Genomic DNA, 23226 nt, shown 5'->3' with positions numbered 1-23226 from the left:
CAAGCAGAGTTTATTAGTTCTTGCATCTCTCTTCTACTTGTGCAACCTGGATTGTGAGGTAGCATTTTGATAGCCACATATGACATTTATCTGAAGCAAGTCACTTAACCTCTCAGAACCTCAATTTCTTCACTGTAAAATAAGAGTTATATATCTCATATAAAGATATTGCCAGGATTGAATATGATAATGTATGTGAAATAATTTTGTAGACTTAAAAGCACTTGGTAAACAATTCTTACTCTAATTAGTATTGCCATCGTGAGTGATGATTATATTAAATGTCAACACTGAGTCTTACTCAAAGAGAAAGTTACAGAGTATTTTACCTTTTTGGATCTTCTTTACTCTCCTGGATGACACACACTCTCATTCTTAGGAAAGTTATTGATCCACAGAAGTATGGAATGTCAAAACTTCCAAAGCTGTTATGAAAATCTGTCTTTCTGTCAGCCAGAAAACTATGTCAGTTCTTTTGCCAAATTAACAAAGCAGTAAAAATATCCTCAAGTAACACTGGTTTTTATTATCATTATTTGTTAGACGTCTTTGAGGTCATTTCCTACTTGTTCTACCATACTTGGCATGGAGCATTCTGACTAACGCTGTTAGTTGTCCTTGACTTACAGCAGCTGCTAGTGGGTAGGCAGGACAGTGAAAGTCTGACTGGTAAGATTTTAACATCCTGTGTGTGTGGAGACGCACTGAAGCAAAAGCCCAGGATTGAAATACTCATTGCTTACTCAAGCAGCTTCATGAGGCCTCATTAACAATTGTTATCACCCTTTGTACTGCTTGGTCCCAGCTCAGTAAATCCTGTTTCTTGAACAATGTGGAGTAGGGGGTCCTACCACTAAAAAGGAAGTGGGGAATTTAAAAGAGTTTGAGTGAAATGGTGAAGATAATTTTCAAGTTTTGCAAATAATTTGGAGCAGTGAGATAACATAGACAAAGAGAATGATTAAGATGAGAGTAACAGAGGTTGCTTTAATTAAACTGATTAATGAGTGATTTAGATTATGTGTAATAGGAAGATTAGGCTTAATATTTTGTTGTGGAATAGATGGCATTTTTATTGGAAATACACTTATACTCTCTTTTTTAATACTTGGTTGAATTCTAGTTTTTCTTTTAAAGAGTTATACATCATATAAGGTAATCATTTTTATATTTCAAAAACATCTGAAAATAAAATAATTATTTCAATCTACAAAACTTAATTGCAGTGAATACTTATGTTGAGAGACATGGCAGATTTTGGTTTTTGAAGGAAAGTCAACAAATACTATTTTAGAATGATGGCCAAAATAGTTGTTTAAATTTTATATATTTTGGTTTTATTTTTTTTTAAATAAAGTGGAATTGGATATGGGAATGTGTAATCTTCATATACTTCATCACTTTGAATTAAAGAAAACAGGATTTTGTTACTTATGAAATTCTCAAGTGAGTTTCAGTTAACAGTGATATAAAGACTGAAGACATCTATTCAGTGTCTATAAGAAGTAGCTACTTCTGTTGTAAATTATATTAATAGCCAGTAGTTTATATGCATTAAGGTATTTGGCTGCTTCAACTTTTCATTAATATGTCTTTGGAATTCAGTCAATTCAAGAATCTAATATAGTGGAAAGGACTTGGGCTTTGTAATCAGACAAACCTGGTCTCAAATCATGGCTGTCTCATACTTCCTGTGGGGCTTGGGTAGCTCACCCCAAAGTTGCTAACCCTCCGTCATAGGATTGTTCTGATGATTAAATGAGGTACACATTTCTAAGTGACTAATCGAGTGACTGTGAAAAAGTTGGTGCTCAATAACTGTTAATTCTCTTCCCTTTCTTTGCCCCTACTAGTCCACTTGTGTTTTTAATGGATCGTCTTTACTCTGGGTTGTATTGTAGGAAGTATTCTGGATGGATGGCTGCTGGAAACCCATTGCCATAGCCAGCTCTTCTTCAATACTGAAAGATTTACTCTGGCATTGAGTAATGAGAATTTTGGTAAGAAAAATTAGAGGAAGATAGTATATGGACTTTTCTTAAAAGGTCACTTGTGTCTCAGATACTTCATAATAATTTATATGGCTCTTCTCTGGAGATTTTGGGATGTCACAGATGTCTGTTGACATTTGGGTTATTCTTATTTTGAAAGTAAATAAACTAGGTTTTTAAAGTCTATTAGCACCTTGATGTGCTCTTCATGTTGTTTTTCACTTATCTCACTCTATTTTGTTCTTTAAATGTCTAATCAATAAGTTGCGTAATTCATTCTTTCAGTGTGAATAACATGGAGCACAGATTCTTAGAGGTTAAGTCAACACTGCTCTTTGCGGACTTCCCTGGCAGTTCAGTGGTTAAGTCTCTGCCTTCCAATGCAGGGGGCTGTGAGTTTGACCCCTGGTTAGGGGGCTGAGATCCCATGATGCTGCAAGGCCAAAAAATAGAAAAAGCATTGCTCTCTGAAACTATAAAGATTTTGACCACATGAAAGAGGCAGGCAGAAATATCAAAACTCCAGGAAGTTCTGAGATAAGTAATCTTCCTAAATCACCCAGAAAATTTATTATATATCAGCTCTTAAGTTAGCATAGAGTATCTTTGGTTGGTTCCGTTTCTATTCAGTTTGTCTCCAAATGATATTAATATGTAATTAATTTTCATATTGTTATATGAAATTAATATATAACTAGCATACCTATATTAGTAATTCATATAACTAACATGAAATATGTTGGATAATTAAAAAGGAAGTAAGAAAAAAAGAAGAAAGGAAGTAAGGATGAGAAGGAAGTTAAGGATAATAGAAACAAATTACATTACCATATAGGTAAATTAGTAAATATACATATTTCCTATGCATCATTATTATTGAAATGCATCTGGAGAAATATGTATTAAAGAACTTTGCATGTAGGAGATAAAGTTGAAGGTAGGGGAGAAAGCAAAAAGGATACATTCTAATTTCATTAATTCCAATAAGGAATTCTGAAAGTTTGATATATTTACATTTTGGAACCTAAAAATATGATAAGGTATTGTTTTGAATCTCATTTTTTCACTGAGTTTAACCACTTTGTCTATAATTTTATTTTTCAGAAACCATATTTGAGAAGTACTTCCATCCAATGCTACTTGTGTTTACTTCTAAACAGTCATTTTTTAACAGAGGCTGGCATTCATGTCTTCATTTTGGGGTAATTTTATTTTTCAGCATAGAATCATCATGTTAATAACCAGCATCATTGTTCTTCAATATCTTCTCTATTAAATTGGTTCATGTACATTGTTTAAATCTTTAGGTTCTTAGTATGTGGGGTATGAGAGCAGATTATGGAGATTCAGAGGAGGTTTGGTAAACATCCTACAGAGAATTTCTATATTCTTATAAAATTCCAAATGAGTATTACATCCTGCAAATAAATTGGACTTCTTGGTATCTGACTAAACTTGGGAGGAAACTCTTTATTAACATCCTGTGTGATTTTGACACCAGTAAGAAAATAGATATTGAGGGCTTACCAATGTTACTTTTTTATCTACCCCTGGCATTGACTCTTGCTATCCTTTGAGCCCTATCTTAGTTCAGTTTGAAACATTTGTTTCTTCATTTAGGCCTTTTGATTTTCCTCTTAATAAACATTCATATTTTCCCATGCCTATTAACTGTTTCCTTCTCTGTTAGAGGAAAACTAATATACTGCACTCACCCAACTTGTAGTTTTGTGATCTGATTTGCAATTCAGTTTTATTCTGCTAATGCCTTCATGTTATGGGGAACCATAGATTTGTGCAGGTAACTCCTCTCAAAAACAGAATAGTTTTGACTTGCATGCTTCTTTCCTGGATCCATCAGGGAGCAACTATTTTTCTTGAAGCTATAAGAATTATTCTGCAGTTACTTGGTCAGTGTGTGTATCTTTTGTCCTGATATTAAATTCCATTTTGCAAAACTAAGTAAGTTGTATGATCTAGTTTTGTGACTAGGCCCGAGTCCATAATGTTTATGGAGAAAGCTGCTATAAGGTGCATGTAAGGGGCATATATTTACTGTCAAAATCCTTACATGAAAAAGGTGAGGTGATTGCTTATTTAATGATTTTACCCATTTATTAGACTTAAAAGTCTGATGGGACCTCTACTTAAAGGAAAGTAATAATTCATTCAAAAACATATTCTGGGCACTGCCACATATCAAGCAATGTTTTTATTTAGATATGATAAATTGCACCAGCTTATCTATACAGTATCCCTCTGAATTAGATTTTTCTGTAATCCAGGTTGGTCATAAAGCTAGAGTAAAGCACCAAAATTGTATTCTATGTTCAGTGTTTATATTCATCTACGAGGCACAAAGGCAAAGATAGCACTCATTTTTTCACTTGTTGGAATGAAAAGGTCTTGATTGCTCTTTTGCCTGTAGTATTCATCAAGACAGTATTATGTTCATTCACAATGCTTTGCTCTTTGGTTTTGCTTTCAGCTGTATCAGTGCAGGTCTTCCCAAAACAGAAGCAAACTGGCAGTATGTAATACATGATTTGAAAACAATTGAGCATCTTATTCAAGTAAGTACTCATTTGTCCATAAAATATTTCGTATAATTGCTATGGAGTCTGTTTCTCCCTGTATTTTGCTGTCAGTCTTAATGAAATCTCACATAAAATAATAATGTTTCAGTAGAATTGGTATGCCTCATAGAACCTCCAATGAAATCTTTTATTTAGAATTTTCAGACAGCAATTACCTTTAAACCTCAATTTATGAATGGCCTAGCATGAAGAGCTCTATGTGACCACAGGCCAGAGAGACTCCCTTTTCCTGTCAGATATATAATAGATATATCCTCCAGATATAAAACGGACTGGAGAAGCTCGTTAGCAGAAAAATCAGGTGACTTGGGGACGCTTATACGGGAAATAGGCTGATCCAGGGAAGGACTCTCTGTTCCATGGGCTAGAAAACCCCCTCTAGAGACACCGGTTGTTCTGGCAGAACCTGTAGAGGATAGAAATAGGGGCTGTATTGTTTTATGGGCAACACAAGAGGACAAGTGAGCATCCCAGGGACAGCAGGTATACCAGACCTTCCAAATTTGCCCCACAAAGATTCTGAAAACTAAACCATCATTGGATCACAGCATACAAACATAAGTCAGCCCCTCTGTGCTAAGCCTACACAGAGTGGCTGCACGCTAAACTACAGGACTTACGTAGGACCAGGGTCTCCTTACATAATATCCTAAATACCAGAATATATTGAAAACTCAGTTTTCAAACCAAAAAGCAGGAAAATCACAACTTGAATGAGAAGAAAGTCTGAAACAGACTCTGAAACCGAGATGGATTAGATGTTGGAATTATTTGACAAGAATTTCAAAGCAGCCATCGTGAAGATGTGCCAGCAAGCAATTGTGGATATCCTTGGAACAACTGAAAATAAAACAAAAAACAACTCAGAAAGTCTTAGCGAAGAAATACAATATGTAAAAGCACACCAAATGGAAATGACAGAACTGAAAAATACAATAGCTGAGATATAAAACAGACTGAAAAGGCTCATTAGCAAAATGAATATGACAGAGGAAAGACAGTCAACTCGAGGGTAGAATAGAGAGAAAACAGATTGGAAAAAAGTAAATAAAGCCTCAGGGATTTTGGGGACAATAAAAGATCCAGCCTTCCTGGCATTATCATCCTAGAAGGAGAGGAGAAAAAGAATACTGACAAAAAGACATAGATCAGCCAAATCATTGACAAAATACAAACTGACTTTGTGCTGTCTACAAGGAAATAGATAGGTTGAAATTAAGAAAGAGAAAAGAATATGTCATGTTGTAGTAGATTGAATAGTGTCCACCCCTAAATTCACATTCACCTAGACCACAGAAGTCTTTGCAAATATACTCAGTTAGGGTGAGATTACAGTGAGGTGAGGTGGGCCCTAAATCCTTGACTGTTGTCTTTATAAGAAGAGAACAGGATACATAGACACAGGGAAGAAGGCCCTGTGAGAACAGGCAGCCACAGCCAAACAAGATTGGAATGACTGGCGTGATGCAGCAAGGGTTTGGGAGTCAGAGGGAGTGACAGTTCTCTAGTACCTTCAGAGGGAACAGGCTCAGCTGAATCCCTGGCTTTGAACTGAAAGAGTATGAATTGTTATTTGAAGGCCCTCACTTTGTGGTTCCCTGCTACAGCAGCTCTAGGAAACTGAGGCACACACACATAGTCATTCACACAATAATTTTAAAACTCAGAAATGGCTTTATTCATATCAGATAATGCAAACTTAATAGCAGATAAAATTACTAGAGTCAGGAGAGACATTACACCTTGAAATTAAATTATACACTTAGAAACATTCCATGGGTCAAAGAGCAAGTCTCAAAAGATATTAAAATACAGAACTGAATGAAGACAAAAATGCACCATAGGAAGATCTGGGGGGTTTAGCTAAAGCATTACTGAGTGGAAAACTGATAAAGTTACATGATTACGTTAGAAAAGAGGAAAGATCTCAGACCACCAATCTAAATTAGTGCCTCAAGAAACTGGGGAGAGAAGAGCAAAATAAATCTAACCCATGCAGAAGGAAGGAAGTAATAAAGACAAAAGCAAAAAGTAATGAAATTCAAGTTAGGAAAGCAATAGGGAAAAATCAACTAAATATAAAGCTCATTACTTGTGGAAAAAAATCAATAAAATTAATAAACCTTTAGAAACCTCGACAAAGATAAGAGATGACAGATACCATTAATATCAGGACTAAAATTGGGGTCTTACTACAGAACCTACAAACATTAAAAGGATACTAAAGAAAAACCACGAACAACTTGATTCTCATAAATTTGATAATTTAGAGGAAATGGACAATTTTCTCATAAACCACAACCTATCTAAATGTAGCCAAGATGAAATAGATAATGTGAACTCTCCTATAACTACTAAATACTTTGAATTCAGCAGCTCCCCAAATAGAATCTCCAGATCAGCTGGTTTCAGTGGAGATCCACATACAGCTGTGTAAAAGTAGTAAATGGGGTTAACAAACTGTAGTTCATCCATACAGTGCACCGTTACTCAGTAGATAAAAAGAAACAAGCTACTTAGCCATGAAAAGGTAAAGAGGATCCTTAAAACCCATTTGCTAAGTGAAAGAAGCCAATCAAAATAGGCTACATGCTGTATGTGATTCCAACTATATGACATTCTGGAAAAGGTTGGATACAATAAAATCATCAGTGATTACCAGTGGTTAGGAAAAAGGGATGGATGAAAGTCTGGAGAACAGGTGATTTTTAGGGCAGTGGAACTATTTTGTATGTAACTATAATGATCCATGCATGTCATTACACATTTTCAATAACTATAGGTGTACAATACCAACAGTGAACCCTAATGTAATCTATGGAGTTTAGCTGAAAATGTATCAATATTGACTCATCAGGTGTAATAGATGTACCATCCTAATATAAGATATTAATAATAGGGGCAACTTGGGAAGGGGCCTGGGGCCATATGGGAACTCTTCTGGCCATGTCCTGCAAACCCACAACCGCTTAAAAAATAAAGTCTATTAACTTTTTCAATAAGCCAGTTTCAAAAGGTTACCTACTGTATGATTCCATTTATATAATATTCTTGAAATGATATCATAGGAATGAAGAGCAGAGAAGTGGTTGACAGGTATATAGAAGGATGGTGGGGGGGAATACGAATGTTTCGGGAGGAAGGTGATTTTAGCTATAAAAGAGTAATGAAATCTTCCTTATGGTAATGGATTGTTCTGTATCTTAAATATGGCAGTGGTGACATGAATTTGCACATCTGATAAGATGGTAAGGAACTATACACATACACACAAAAACTGGTGAAATCTGAACAAAGTCGGTGGCTGTATCCATGTCAATCTCCTCATTACGATCTTGTGCCATGTTACGCAGGGCAAAATGTGGTCTACTGGAAAAGGGAGTGGCAAGCCACTTCACTGTTCTTGCTTTGAGAACCCCATGAATGGTACGAAAAGGCAAAAAGATAGGACACTGAAAGATGAATACCCCAGGTCAGTAGGTGCCCAATTAGCTACTGGAAATCAGTGGAGAAATGACTTCAGAAAGAATGAAGAATGGAGCAAAAGCAAAAATAGCACCCAGTTGTGAATGTGAATGGTGATGGAAGTAAAGTCTGATGCTGTAAAGAACAGTATTGCATAGGAACCTGAATGTTAGATCCATGAATCAAGACAAATTGAAAGTGGTCAAACAAGGAGATGGCCAGAGGGAGCATCAATAATTTAGGAAGCAATGGACTAAAATGGACTAAAATGGGTGAATTTAACTCAGATGACCGTTATATCTACTACTATGGGCAAGAATCCCTTAGAAGAAATGGAGTAGCCCTCATAGTCAACAAAAGAGTCCGAAATGCAGTACTTGGATGCAATCTCAAAAATGACAGAATGATCTCTGTTCATTTCCAAGGCAAACCATTCAGTATCACAGTAATCCAAGTCTATACCCCAACCAGTAATGCTGAAGAAGCTGAAGTTGAACAGTTCTATGAAGACCTATAAGACCTTCTAGAGCTAACACCCCCAAAAAGATGTCCTTTTCTTTATAGGGGACTGGAATGCAAAAGTAGGAAGTCAAGAGATACCTGGGGTAACAGGCAAATTTGGCCTTGGAATACAAAATGAAGCAGGTCAGAGGCTAACAGAGTTTTGCCAAGAGAATGCACTGGTCATAGGAAACACCCTCTTCCAAGAACACAGAAGAAGACTACACATGGACATCTACATATGGTCAATATCAAAATCAGATTGATTGTATTCTTTGCAGCCAAAGATGGAGAAGCTCTATACAGTCAGCAAAAGCAAGACCGGGAGCTGACTGTGGCTCAGATCATGAACTCCTTATTGCCAAATTCAGACTTAAATTGAAGAAAGTAGGGAAAACCACTAGACCATTCAGGTATGACCTAAATCAAATCCCTTACAATTTTACAGTAGAAGTTAGAAATAGATTCAAGGAATTAGATCTGAGAGACAGAGTGCCTGAAGAACTATGGACCAAGGTTTGTGACATTGTACAGGAGACAGGGATCAAGACCATCCCCAAGAAAAAGAAATGCAAAAAGGCAAAATGGTTGTCTGAAGAGGCCTTACAAATAGCTGAGAAAAGAAGAGAAGGTAAAGTCAAAGGAGAAAAGAAAAGATATATCCATTTGAATGCAGAGTTCCACAGAATAACAAGGAGAGATAAGAAAGCCTTCTTCAGTGGTCATTGCAAAGAAATAGAGGAAAACAATAGAATGGGAAAGACTAGAGATCTCTTCAAGAAAATTAGAGATACTAAGCAAACATTTCATGCAAAGATGAGCTCAATAAAGGACAGAAATGGTCTGGACCTAACAGAAGCAGAAGATATTAAGAAGAGGTGGCAAAAATACACAAAAGAACTGTACAAAAGAGATCTTCATGACCCAGATAATCATGATGGTGTGATCACTCACCTAGAGCCAGACATCCTGGAATGTGAAGTCAAGTGGGCCTTAAGAAGCATCACTACGAACAAAGCTAGTGGAGGTATTGGAATTCCAGTTGAGCTATTTCAAATCCTAAAAGATGGTGCTGTGAAACTGCTGCACTCAGTAAACCAGCAAATTTGGAATACTCAGCAGTGGTCACAGGCCAAACGTCAGTTTTCATTCAACTACAAAGAAAGGCCATGCCAAAGAATGCTCAAACTACCGCACAATTGCACTCATCTCACATGCTAGCAAAGGAATGCTGAAAATTCTCCAAGCCAGGCTTTAGCAGTATGTGTACCGTGAACTTCCAGATGTTCAGGCTGGTTTTAGAAAAGGCAGAGGAACCAGAGATCAAATTGGCAACATCCACTGGATCATGGAAAAAGCAAGAGAGTTCCAGAGAAACATCTCTTTCAGCTTTATTGACTACGCCAAAGCCTTCGATTGTGTGGATCACAACAAACTATGGGAAATTCTTCAGTTCAGTTCAGTTCAGTTGCTCAGTCGTGTCTGACTCTGTGACCCCATGAATCGCAGCACGCCAGGCCTCCCTGTCCATCACCAACTCCCGGAGTTCACTCAGACTCATGGCCATCGAGTCAGTGATGCCATCCAGCCATCTCATCCTCAGTCGTCCCCTTCTCCTCCTGCCCCCAATCCCTCCCAGCATCAAAGTCTTTTCCAATGAGTCAACTCTTCACATGAGGTGGCCAAAGTACTGGAGTTTCAGCTTTAGCATCATTCCTTCCAAAGAAATCCCAGGGCTGATCTCCTTTAGAATGGACTGGTTGGATCTCCTTGCAGTCCAAGGGACTCTCAAGAGTCTTCTCCAACACAGTTCAAAAGCATCAATTCTTCGGCGCTCAGCCTTCTTCACAGTCCAACTCTCACATCCATACATGACCACAGGAAAAACCATAGCCTTGACTAGACAGACCTTAGTTGGCAAAGTAATGTCTCTGCTTTTGAATATGCTATCTAGGTTGGTCATAACTTTTCTTCCAAGGAGTAAGCATCTTTTAATTTCATGGCTGCAATCACCATCTGCAGTGATTTTGGAGCCTAAAAAAATAAAGTCTAACACTGTTTCCACTGTTTCCCCATCTATTTCCCATGAAGTGATGGGACCGGATGCCATGATCTTCATTTTCTGAATGTTGAGCTTTAGGCCAACTTTTTCACTCTCCACTTTCACTTTCATCAAGAGGCTTTTTAGTTCCTCTTCCCTTTCTGCCATAAGGGTGGTGTCATCTGCATGTCTGAGGTTATTGATATTTCTCCCGGCACTTGAAATTCTTCAAGTGATGGGAATACCAGACCACCTGACCTGCCTCCTGAGAAATCTGTATGCAGGCTTAAGCACCAGTTAGAACTGGACGTGGAACAACAGACTGGTTCCAAAGTGGGAAAGGAGTATGTAAAGGCTGTATATTGTCACCCTGCTTATTTAATTTATATCCAGAGTACATCATAAAAAATACAGGCTAGATGAAGCACAAGCTGGAATCAAGATTACCGGGAGAAATATCAATAACCTCAAATATGCAGATGATACCACCTTTATGGCAGAAAGTGAAGAATAACTGAAGAGCTTTTATGAAAGTAAAAGAGGAGAATGAAAAATTTGGCTTAAAAATCGAAGTTCAGAAAACTAAGATCATGGCATCAGGTCCCATCAGTTCATGGCAAATAGGTGGGAAAATTTAGGGAAACGGTGACAGACACTGTTTTGGGAGGCTCTAAAATCACTGCAGATGGTGACTGCAATCATGAAATTAAAAGACGGTTGCTCCTTGGAATAAAAACTATGACCAACCTAGACAGCATATTAAAAAGCAGAGACATTACCTTGCCAACAAAAGTCCGTCTAGTCAAGGCTATGGTGTTTCCAGTGGTCATGTATGGATGTGAGAGTTGGACTGTGAAGAAAGCTGAGCGCCGAAGAATTGATGCTTTTGAAATGTGGAGTTGGAGAAGCCTCTTAGTCTCTTGGACTGCACAGAGATCCAAACACTCCATCCTAAAGGAAATCAGACCTGAATGTTCATTGGAAGACTGATGTGGAAGCTGAAACTCCAGTACTTTGACCGCCTGATGTGAAGGACTGACTCATTTGAAAAGACCTGGTGATGGGAGGGATTGGGGGCAGGAGGAGAAGGGGACGACAGAGGGTGAGATGGCTGGATGGCATCACTGACTTGATGGACATGAGTTTGAGCAAGCTCTGGGAGTTGATGATGGACAGGGAGGCCTGGCGTGCTGCAGTCCATGGGGTCACAAAGAGTCAGACATGACTGAGCAACTGAACTGAACTGATGGTGCATGACGTCATCACTGGGGGAAGTGGTGAAGGGGTACACAAGATCTCGCTGTATTTTTCTTATAACGTCACATGAATAAAATTATCTCAAAATAAAGACTTTAATTTAGAAAGTTTAATTTAATGTTTTCAGTAGGTTGTTCCCATCGTATCTAAAGCAGGGAATAGCTTCTCATGTTGCTTCTTTTTGTTTCTTTTCAGTCTATGCATATGGATGCCACTTTATATACTGAAAGTGATGCTCATGTGAGTATATTTTGTTTTCAACATTGCTGTCTTTTCCAGTGTTCAAAGGCTTGGAAATATATTTTTATAAATTTACTGGAACATGTATAGTTTTAAAATCTAATGTTTGCGGTGTTCATATGATCAATGAATTTTATATGCAATTGTTGAGATTGTAGCACTTTAGGGAGAAAGAGCTACATAGATGCTATTTACACTGTAGCATCTTTGTCAAATCAAGACATGAATAAGCCTTTTTCTATCAATGTCAAACAAAACATAGTATATATATTCTGTCATGCAAGTAAAACATAATGCAATTGATGCAAGAATCAAGTTGGTCAATTTAAAAATATCCAACATATCAATTTTATCCAGTGCTATCACTTTCAATCATATTTTTTACAAATTGTTTAAGTATATTCCTGTTCTACATTTTGCCTGAATCTTTACAGTAGTCAGAAAAGGATTCTGACTGGTTATTCTTTATGTGAGAAAAGAAACAAACAAAACCCGTAATATCTATCAGAATTCAAAAATGATCTTAAATCACTTCATTAATATGCTGACATTGCTTAAGGCATATAGAATTTCTGTTCAGTTGGTGGTCCATTCTCTCTGAATTGGTTACTAAAACCAAGACACAAGTCCCTGACATCTTCTCTTCATGGAAAACAAACTCTGTGTTGTGTGTATTCACAACAGTGAGTCTTCTATTATTCCTTAATTAGAACTTCTCCGAAATAGAAAGTTTACCCTACTGAGACTTCTTAAGCATTGGAAAGAAGCCACAGCCAGAAATTAGGGGAGAGGGGCACAGGTATCTACCAACCCTTGGATACAGTGCTGCTGCACTAGAAACAGTCTCCTCTTTTGGCTTCGACATGTTTTCCATTTTCCTTTGCATTTTCTTCAAAGTAGAAAGCAGTCAGTTAACCGCCAACACTCAGAATCCTGAGACTGCTGTTTTTGTAAGAAGATAACCTTGCTGCTCCTGGGGTTGTAGCTAGCAAGAAGCTGAGACCGAAATTTAGATTTAAACCCTGACTCAGCCACTTTCTAGCTTTGTTGCCTCGGAAGACACTAAATACTTCTGAACCTCAGTTTTATTATTTATATTTTAGTTGTTATTTATTTTATTGACATGGCAACAGTATTTACCGTTTCAATCCAGAGCAGTGGCTATGGGAAGGTAAGGAGTATTTCCAGTGCCAGCCAGGTGGCTGTGTCCTTTCCTTCCTTCCCGCCTTCATTCATTCAGGAAGCACTTGCCAAGTGCCTGCAGAGCTCCAGGCACTACTCATGGCATTGGAAACAAGGATTCAGACAGTCTCTGTCAGATCCCCCACATGCTCATTAAATACTTTGGCTTGAAGTTTAGGTTTTTGTTTAAGTAATCATCTTGAGAAATGTATTTTTATGAGACCTGAGAAGTACCTTTCTGATTTGGCCAGCCTGCACATAGGCCATACTCCTGCTTTGATTTTTCTAAGAAATTTCTTGGAATCCTGTGTGCCACTGGAACTTGCAGGAATAGTATGATTAGCAGCTACCAAATTTAAAACGTTAACCATACAGTCTGATTCAAAAAAAATCTTCCATATGCACCATCTATATTCATGTTTTGAGAGTTCCAGGTCAATATTATCACCCCTTTAGACAGAGGAAATGTGCTTAGTGGGGAAAAGTGGCGTATTATTTCTACATTGTCTAGTTTCATGTTCTTTCTTCTGCACAGTAGCCCCATCTTTCCTGACTGTTTTTTGTTCTCAGTTTGTTTTTGTTTTGATTTCAAAGCCAAAAGAGGAAAATAAGTGAAGCTGTTTCCTATGTAAAACGTCTTACGAGTATTGTGTTGGATTGACTTTTTACAAAATCAGAATTGCATCTGTGTGAAACTGAAATAATGGGAAAATAATTGTTATCAAAAACGATTCTTTGTAATTCTGTTTTAGCCCAATTGCAAAGTAACAGCGTTGCAGTGCTTTCTCCTCGAGCTACGCGTTATTTTACACGAGTCCAAAAATGCCACCATTTATGAAATAATAGAAAATCTTACCATGCTAGCAAACAGAAATTTATCTTCTATTGAGGTGAGTTATCCAGTAGTTGTCCAGAGTTGCATCAGATGCTCTTGGATTGACTGGGGGCAATCATTAGCTGGATGGGAATAGACACGGAGACCCTTGGAGGGAGCACTTGGGAAAAGGAGTTAATTCCAGCAGAATGGCTGCCAGAAGCTGCACCCCCACTCCTGTGCACACAATCGTAAACTTTTCCTTGATTTATTTATTCAACAAACATTTCCTACATGCTCCACAGTGTGTGCTTCAGTGCACACAGGGGTGTGCTGAGATGTGTTGAAATGACAAAGGTTAACTAGACAAAGAGGTCACTGACCTCATGGTGTCGATCACCAGGTATAGTTACATAATTGTTAAGCGTGTGTGTGTGTCCGTGTGTGTGTGTTAGTCACTCCGTCCTATCCAACTGTTTGTGACCCTGTGGACTATAAGCCACCAGGCTCCTCTGTCCATGGAATTCTGCAGGCAAGAATACTGGAGTGAATTGCCGTTTCCTTCTCCAGGGGATCTTCCCAACCCAGGGATCAAACCTGGATCTCCTGCATGCAGGCAGATTCTTTATGTCTGAGCCAACAGGGAAGGTTCTTTATGTCTGATGCCCAATTGTTGAGCATCCATAGAGTAATACTTGTGTTATTACTCTGTGCCAGATGCTGTTCTTCCAGGGTCAGATGGTAACTCGTTGAATTCTCTCAGTCAATCTGTGAGATATGGTTATCATTGTTTCTGTTTTGAGGTTTAAAAATTTGGGGCTCTGGGAGCTTGCATCTCTCTCTCCAGTTTATGCAGTTAGTAAAATGAGGAGCCAGGAATCCCCGAGCAATTTCTCTCCAGAGGCTCCTTCTTATCTACTCAAAGGATAAATGTTGCAAAAAATAATCATAAAAATCTGAATACTTGGAGTATAAGGTATACTCCTAGGTAGCAAGAGCAGTATCGGGCTCCTGGAGAGCAAATGCCAGGGACCCCTATGCTAGGCTGGAGCATCAGCTATGCAAGGCCCTGAAGTACAGACGATTATGGCTTGCATGGTGAAACACTAGTGGCCAAAGGAAAGTGGACAGAAAAAGTTTTATAAACAAACAAAGCCATCATCATAATTTGTTCACTTAACAAATACGCTTTGGGACCCATTGTAGGCCCTCATGATAACAGAAGTTAAAACAAACATACTGTTCCTGCTCTTACAAAAGGAGGAAACACGTAGTAATCAATAAGCAAATAAATAGTAGGTCAGGTGTTTATTAATAACTGTAGTGGCCACAAAAGAGGCAGATAAGGACACTGAGGCTCTAGAGAAGGTTTGCTTACAAAGCTGACAATTGGCAAAAAACATGAGAGAGAATGAGCTTCAAGGATGCCATGGGGAAGTATGTTCAGTCAGAGGCAACTGAAAGAGCAGAGACCCTGAGCTAGGGTGGCTGGACACCGCTGATTTTCCCTAAAGTACCAAGCTGCTTTAGGTCTCTACTTCAGTGTCACCATCTCACAGCAATGTCACTTCTTCACAACTGCAATCCTGCCCCCACCTCAGCATGCCTCACCGCCCTCTCTATATGTCCCACCATCTTAAATACTATACATTTTACTTGCTGGATATTGTCTGATTTTTCCTACTAGAATTTCAGCTTCAGAGGGGCAGGTGTTTTGTTTCCATTTTTTTTTGTTTGTTTTTAATGCTGTATCCCAAATCCTAGAACAATGCTTGACATGTACTAGAATGCTGATCTATTTCTGAAATGAATATATTAATGTTTAAAATACTCTTGTGATATGTTATCTCTCTGTTATTGGTGGAAAGGCTGAGCCATGCAACAGATAATTCATAGCAAGTGTCAATGGGGAACTCTTTAATGTGCATTTTTATAGTCCCCCTCATCATGGCATAGTGTGGCCCAAATGCACAGTCAGAAGACCTGGATGTGGAGAATTTCACTGATTGTGTCAACTAAATGAGTCATTTACTATCTCTGCCTTCCTATCTGACATGATTACTTTCAGAATCAAATAGGACAGCATTATATGGAATATGACAACACCTGGCAGAGGGTATGTTCTTGATAAATGTTGGTGAATTTGAATTTTAAATGTTTAATGGATGGAAGATTCTCAGTTTGATTTTTCCTGAAACAGCTTTCACAGTTCAGATGATCCTGGGAAAGTTTGTTTTGTAGATTGCTACACTTGTAGAAACTGTGTTTAAAGTACAATAATTTATGGTATTCATAAAAATAGTTCAAATTAACCAATAATAATTGGCTGAATAGCATGTGCCAGGCCCTGTGCAAAGCAACAATATGTAGCCTTGACTTCCTGGAAGAGCCTAGAGCAAACAGTGGTCTGAGAAGCATAAAGCTCCTTAATATCAGCCTAACCCATGATGTGATGTGAGAGAGAGCCTCAATACAGAGTTCTGAGGATGAAGAGATGGGACATTTAGTCCAGCCTCGGGAGCTCCCAGGTTCAGAAAAGCCTTCCCAGTAGAGACAGCACCTGAGTGATCTTAAGTGTGAATGGTTGTAGCTAAAATAGAAGTGTGGAAGGAAGAGAGAAAAGCAAAGACAGCAAAACACCTAATAGGTTATGTATGTATGGGACCAAAAGGCATGAGCCCAGTGTTCCTAGGGCTGAATCTTTGAGCTGTGGGAAAAGTGAAAGAAATGGGTAAGGAATAGCTCAAGGAGAGCCGGCATGCCACGCAGGGGACCAGGGACTTCATGCTAGGATAGACGACCAGAAACTACTGCAGGCCTCTAAGCAAGAAGTTTGTGGTTCAATAGATCTTTTTTAAAATTATATTTTTCACTGTCCTTAATTCACTCTAGGGAAAAATCAGTCCTTATTAAATCTCTCCAGTTCTCTTTTCCCTTAGTTCTTCCTAATATGGTAATTAATCTGCCAAATATTTTATGTCTCGACACCTCACCATGTGGTTCAAATGATATGATATTCACAGGAAAGGCATATTTTAGATTTTCCAATCTAATCCTTTCTTTTTATTTGCAGAATAAAACAGAATTGGGATGCAAAGAATGTGAGGAACTGGAGGAAAAAAGTATCAAAGAATTTTTGAAGAGTTTTGTACATATTGTGCAAATGTTCAACACTTCTTGATTGCAGCTGATCCTTTTCCACATTTCTATTATTAACAAACATTTTTCCACGGCTTAGAGGCAACAAAGCACTCAGCATTTCAAATGTGCTGCCAGAACAAATTCTCCTGGCAAGACGATGCTCAGGATCTTGGTTGGGATGGATTCATAACGGTAAAAGTTGAAACATAGCAGTGAGATCACATTGTCTGCCAAGGACGGACTTATTTTGTTCATTTATTTTTAATTTATTACTGAAGTTGTACATATCTGTAGCATAATGTAAAATGTTGAATAAAATTGTGTACATATTTTATCCTTTGAAATTGCACTGATGTTTTACATCTTATAAGAAAATAGAGGGTGTTTGGTTCAAGGGTGACAGTCAAATTATTTAACAAGCTGTACCATTTGGTACTACGGCTATAGGCATAGAGGATGCCCCAACCAATGTGGAAATTGACTACCAACCTTCAATTACTTCTTCAGGTGTAGCACTTGGAAGGAGAATTGACTACCAACAAGAAAGGAGGAACTCGGTAGAAACCAATAATTTCATTATTGATATACAAGGCCCTTCTTCTTGCTATTGTTGTTGTCTAGTTGCAAAGTCATGTCCAACATTTTTTGTGACTTCATAGACTTTAGCCCTAGAACATGGCATCCAGTCCCATCACTTCATGGCAAATAGAAGGGGAAAAAGTATAAGTAATGACAGATTTTATATTCTTGGACTCCAGAATCCCTCCAGACAGTGACTGCAGCTACAAAATTGGAAGGTGCTTGCTCCTTGGAAGAAAAACTATGACAAACCTAGACAGCGTAATAAAAAGCAGAGACATTACTTTGCCAACAAAGGTCCGTAGAGTTTAAAGCTATGGTTTTTCCAGTAGTCATGTATGGATGTGAGAGTTGGACCATAAAGAAGTCTGATCACTGAAGAACTGATGCTTTCAAACTGTTGTGATAGAGAAAACTCTGAGAGTGCTTTCGACAGCAAGGAGATCAAACCAGTCAATCCTACAGGAAGTGAACCCTGAATATTCATTGGAAGGACTGATGCTGAAGCTGAAGCTCCAATACTTTGGCCACCTGACGCGAAGAGCTAACTCATCGGAAAAGACCTTGATGCTGGGAAGGATTGAAGGCACGAGGAGAAGAGGGAAGCAGGGGATGAGATGGTCAGATAGCATCACCAACTAAATGGACATGAATTTGAGCAAACTTCAGGAGATGGTGAGGGACAAGGAAGCCTAGGGTGCTGCATGCAGTTCATGGGGTTGCAAAGAGTCAGAGACATGACTTAGCGACTGAACAACAACACACTGTAGCCTGCCAGTTTCCTCTGTCCAGGGGATTTTCCAGGCAGCAATACTGGAGTGGGCTGCCAGTTCCTTCTCTAGGGAATCTTCCTGACCCAGGGGTTGAGCCTGCATCTGCTGCACTGCAGGTGGATTCTTTACCACTGAACCACACTAAAGCTCTTATTATTATGAAGAGAGTTTGCAAGTGCCTGGGAGGGAATATGCATCAGGCCATCTATAATAAACCTTTACTGTGGCTATAATAAACCTTTACTGATAGGTGAAATTGTGTATCAAAAGCTAATGGTTGCAACAATGTTTATATATACTTCATTCTTCCCTCATGTACAAGTATTTTACTTTCCTACATTGTTTTTGTCATGTTTGTATAATAAAAAACTGCTGATGAGAGCTGACATGATGTGGCATGAAATAATTGTTTCTATTATTTTTTAGTATACTGTCTATAATTTTCAAACTCTCTTGAAATTGAACTGACTGAAATGAAATATGCTCATCTCATCACAGATTTCTTGCCCCTAGTTCACTTCTGGCAGACTTTACTGAGAGATCAAAGAGTAGGGATTTATCTTAAGAATTTGATTTCTTTCCATGTCATAGTGCAAACCATTTCTCTATTGAATCATTCTTTAGTAGTCTAATACCCCATCCATGCTCTTGTGTCTCATTCTTTCAGTCAATGTATGCTTAATATTTTCTTTCAAGATAGTTTTGGAGAAATCTGTATTCCATTTGCCCTTCAAAGAGTCATGTATTGGCTCTCAGTCTGTCCCTTGACCTAAATCCAGACAAATAATATTTGGCAGCCATTGAGCTTTGGGCTTTTTTTTTTTTTTTAGTTTCATCTGAAAAGGAATTTTTTTTACAGGGAAATTGTTTTATTTATTGTATCAAAGGTATTAAGCATAAATTTTAAAAGCTGAAATACAGATGTTTGGAAATTCATTAAAGATCAAATTATTTAATATGTTAAGGAAATTTTGCCATGTTCATTAAACCCAATGCATTATAGGAATTCTGTTTTTCGTTGAGTCTCTGTAGAAGTGAATAATAATGTCTAAAACATGATAGTATATTTCTCTGAGATGAAAATATTCTAGATGGAATGATGACATTTGTAAAACAGCCATGATCATGCCTCCACTGTTTTATTTTGTGTCTTTTGTGTCTCCACACAAGATTTAAGATTTTTATTTTGGGTCTTGTGGTACATTTTGGTCTGTAACTTGGATAAAGATAGAAGGTGTGTTTATCAAATCTGTGGAATATGCAATGAAGATTTACAGTTCCCTCAGGCTAGAAGGGAGTGCCAGGGTAACAAGATGAAAATTAATAAGGATATACAAAGAGTTCTGTACTTGGGCCACAATAATGAACTGCAGGAGTAAAGAATAGGAGGATGCAGCTGGATTTGGCAAAAAAGATTTTAGGGTTTTTATGCACTAATAACTCAGTTTAAGTTGACAGTTTGATATGACTATCAAAAAGGTAATTGCAATTGTTAGCTACTTTAATATAAATATGTATTTTTGAAGTGTACCTGATGATATCAAAATCACCTGGAAGGTTTTTGTTTGTGTTTTTGTTTGGGTTTTTTTTTTTTTTTTACAGTTGTATTGAGAAATAAATTGGCATACATCACTATAGAAGTTCAATCATGAATTTTGATTTACATATATTGTAAAATGATTAATGTGATAGGTTTAGCTAACATCACCTTCTCCTATAGATACAATAAAGAGAAAAAAGGAAAAAACAGGGAAAAAATTTTCTCCTTGAGATGAGAACTTACAGGATTTACTCTCAGCAACTCTCCTGTATAACATACAGCAATGTCAGCTACCGTAATTATGTTGTCCATTACATCCCTAGTAATTATTCATCTTGTAACCGGAAGTTTGTATCTTTTGACCACTTTTCTCCTATTTCCCCTCCTTGCACTCTGCCTCTGGTAACCATGAGTCTGATCTCTCTCTCTCTCTCTTTTTTTTAAATTTTGTTTTGCTTTAAGATTTCACAAATAAGTGAGATTATACAGTATTTGTCTTTCTCTGTGTGACTTATTTCACTAAGCATAATGTCTTCAGGTTCTACTCATGTTGTCACAAATGGTGGAATTTCCTAATTTTTATGGCTAAATAATATTCCTTTCTCTCTCTGTTTCTCTCTCTTCATCCATATCCTAGGTTGTTTCCATATCTTGGTTATTGTAAATAATACTAGTATGAACATAGGGGCACATATATATTTGCAAGCTAGTCTTTTTGTTTCCTTTGGATATGTTTTCAGAAGTAGAATTGCTGGATCATATGGCAGTTCTCCTATTTTTAACGTTTTGAGAAACCTCCATACTTTTCTCCACAGTGGTTGCACCAGCTTAGAATCCCACCAACAATGCATAGATTTCCCTTTTCTCTGCATCCTTGCCAACACTTGATATTTGTTGTCTTTTTATAGAAATCATTCTAATAGATGTGGATATAATTTCTTATGGTTTTAATTGGTGTCCCTGATGATTAGTGATTTGAGCATCTTTGTTGGTTTTGTACATCTTCTTTGGAGAAATGTTTATTCAGGTCCTTATCCCATTTATTGTGTTTGTTTTTTATTGAGTCGGATGAGTTCTTTATGTATTTTGGATATGAACCCTCTATCAGATATATAGTTTGCAAATATTTCCCCCAGTTCTATAGGTTGCTTTTTCAGTTTGTTGATAGTTTCTTTTAGTGTGCAGATGCTTTTTACTTGGACATAGTCCCAACTTTTTATTTTTTAATTTTTTATTGCTTGTCCATTATGTGCGATATCCAGAACCCATGTAAAGTAGCTTTTGTTCATGTTTCCTTCTGAAAGTTTTATTATTTCATATCTTACATAGAAGTTTTAGATTCATTCTATTTCATTTTTGTGAGTGGTGTAAGATAGGGGTCCAGTTTTGTTCTTCTACATGTGACTATCCAGCTATCCCAACACCATTTACTAAAAAAATCTTCTTTTCTCCATTGAGTATTCTTGGCTCCCTTGTCAAATATTAGTTGACTATATATGCCTGGTTTTATTTCTGGGTTCTCAATTCTGTTTCTTTGGCCTATTGTTTTTAATCCCAGTATTCTTTTATTTTGATGACTATTGTTTTATAGTACAACTTGAAATCAGGAAGTGTGATGCCTTTTGCTTTGTTTTTCTCTGAATTTCTTTGACTATTTGGGAAATTCTGTGATTCCATATAAATTGTAGGAGTGTTTTTTCTATTTCTATTTTTAAAAAAGGCCACTGGAATCTTGAGAGGGATTGTATTGAGTCTATAGATAGCTTTTGGTAGTATTGCCATTAAAAAATATTCTTCTAGTTCATGACTATAGGATACCTTTCCACGAATTTGTTTCTTCTTCAGTTTCTTTCAGCAGTGTCGTATAGTTTACAGAGTACTTTCACCTCTTCAGTTGCATTTATTACTAAGTATTTTGTGTTTATTGTGAATGAGACTGATTTCTTTCTTTTTCAGAAAATCTGTTGTTAGTGTGCAGAATGCTACTGATTTTTTTCACAGTCTATCATTCTGTCATTTCTTCTGAGGGATTCTTCCCCATAGTAGTAGATATATAGGTATACAGTCATCTGAATTAAATTTGCCCATTCCCGTCCATTTTAGTTCACTGATACCTAAAATGTCGATGTTCACTCTTGCCATTTCCTGCTTGACCGTGTCCAATTTACCTTGATTCATGGACCTAATATTCCAGGTTCCTATGCAATATTGTTCTTTACAACATAGTGAAGGTGATGGACTTCCAGCTGAGCTATTTAAAATTCTAAAATGCCAGCAAATTTGTAAATCTTAGCAATGGCCTGAGGATTGGAAAAGGTCAGTTTTCATTCCAATCTCAAAGAAGAGCACTGCCAAAGAATGTTCAGACTACCTTACAATTGCAGTCATTTCACATCCTTGCAAGGCTTCAGCAGTACATGAACTGAGATCTTCTAGATGTACAACCTGGATTTAGGAAAGGCAGACGAAATTGCCAACACCAGTTGGATTATAGAGAAAGCAAGGGAATTCCAGAAAAAAAAAAATCTACTTCTGCTTCATTGACCACAGTAAAACCTTTCACTGTGTGGATCACAACCAACTGCGGAAGATTCCTAAAGAGATGGGAATACAAGTCCACTGTACCTGCATTCTGAGAAATCTGTATGCTGGTCGAGAAGCAACTGTTAGAACCAGACATGGAATGACAAACTGGTTCAAAATTGGGAAGGGACAATGTCAAGGCTATATACTGTCACTTTGTTTATGTAACTTATTTGCAGTGTACATAATGCGAAATTCTGGTTTGGATGAATCACAAGCTGGAATCAAGATTGCTAGGAGACTGATATAGTTGATTCATGGTGATATTTGGCAAACAATACAATTCTGTAAAGCAATTATCCTTCAATTAAAAAAATAAATTTAAAATTAAAAAAAACATTGTAATGAGAAACATCAACAACCTCAGATATGCAGATAATAACAGTCTAATTGTAGAAAGTGAAGAGGAACTAAAGACTCTCTTGGTGAGGGTGAAAGAGGAGAGTGAAAATGTTGGCTTAAAATTCAGCATTCAAAAAACTAAGAACATGGCATCTGGTCCAATCACTTCATGGTAAATAG

The 23226-nt window shown here is 37.5% G+C and overlaps 1 protein-coding gene across 2 annotated transcripts; it reads left to right on the top strand.

Moving 5' to 3' along the window:
* The first annotated feature begins 1988 nt into the window (after positions 1-1988).
* On the top strand, positions 1989-17269 carry IL15 (interleukin 15). Of its 2 annotated transcripts, XM_068990194.1 has the most exons (6): positions 1989-2000; positions 3096-3193; positions 4480-4564; positions 12048-12092; positions 14027-14164; positions 17162-17269. In XM_068990194.1, the coding sequence occupies exons 1-6, from the start codon at positions 1989-1991 to the stop codon at positions 17267-17269; spliced, it is 486 nt and encodes a 161-aa protein (XP_068846295.1). The 2 variants fall into 2 exon arrangements, with proteins under 2 accessions (XP_068846295.1, XP_068846296.1); XM_068990195.1 differs by lacking the exons at positions 1989-2000; positions 3096-3193 and adding an exon at positions 3764-3792.
* Positions 17270-23226: the final 5957 nt, after the last annotated feature.

Source organism: Capricornis sumatraensis, chromosome 17 (genome assembly GCF_032405125.1).
Source record: "Capricornis sumatraensis isolate serow.1 chromosome 17, serow.2, whole genome shotgun sequence".
In the NCBI taxonomy this organism is placed as follows: Eukaryota; Metazoa; Chordata; class Mammalia; order Artiodactyla; family Bovidae; genus Capricornis; species Capricornis sumatraensis.
Note: the sequence above shows the minus strand (reverse complement) of the source record. Positions and strands in the feature narration are given on the sequence as shown.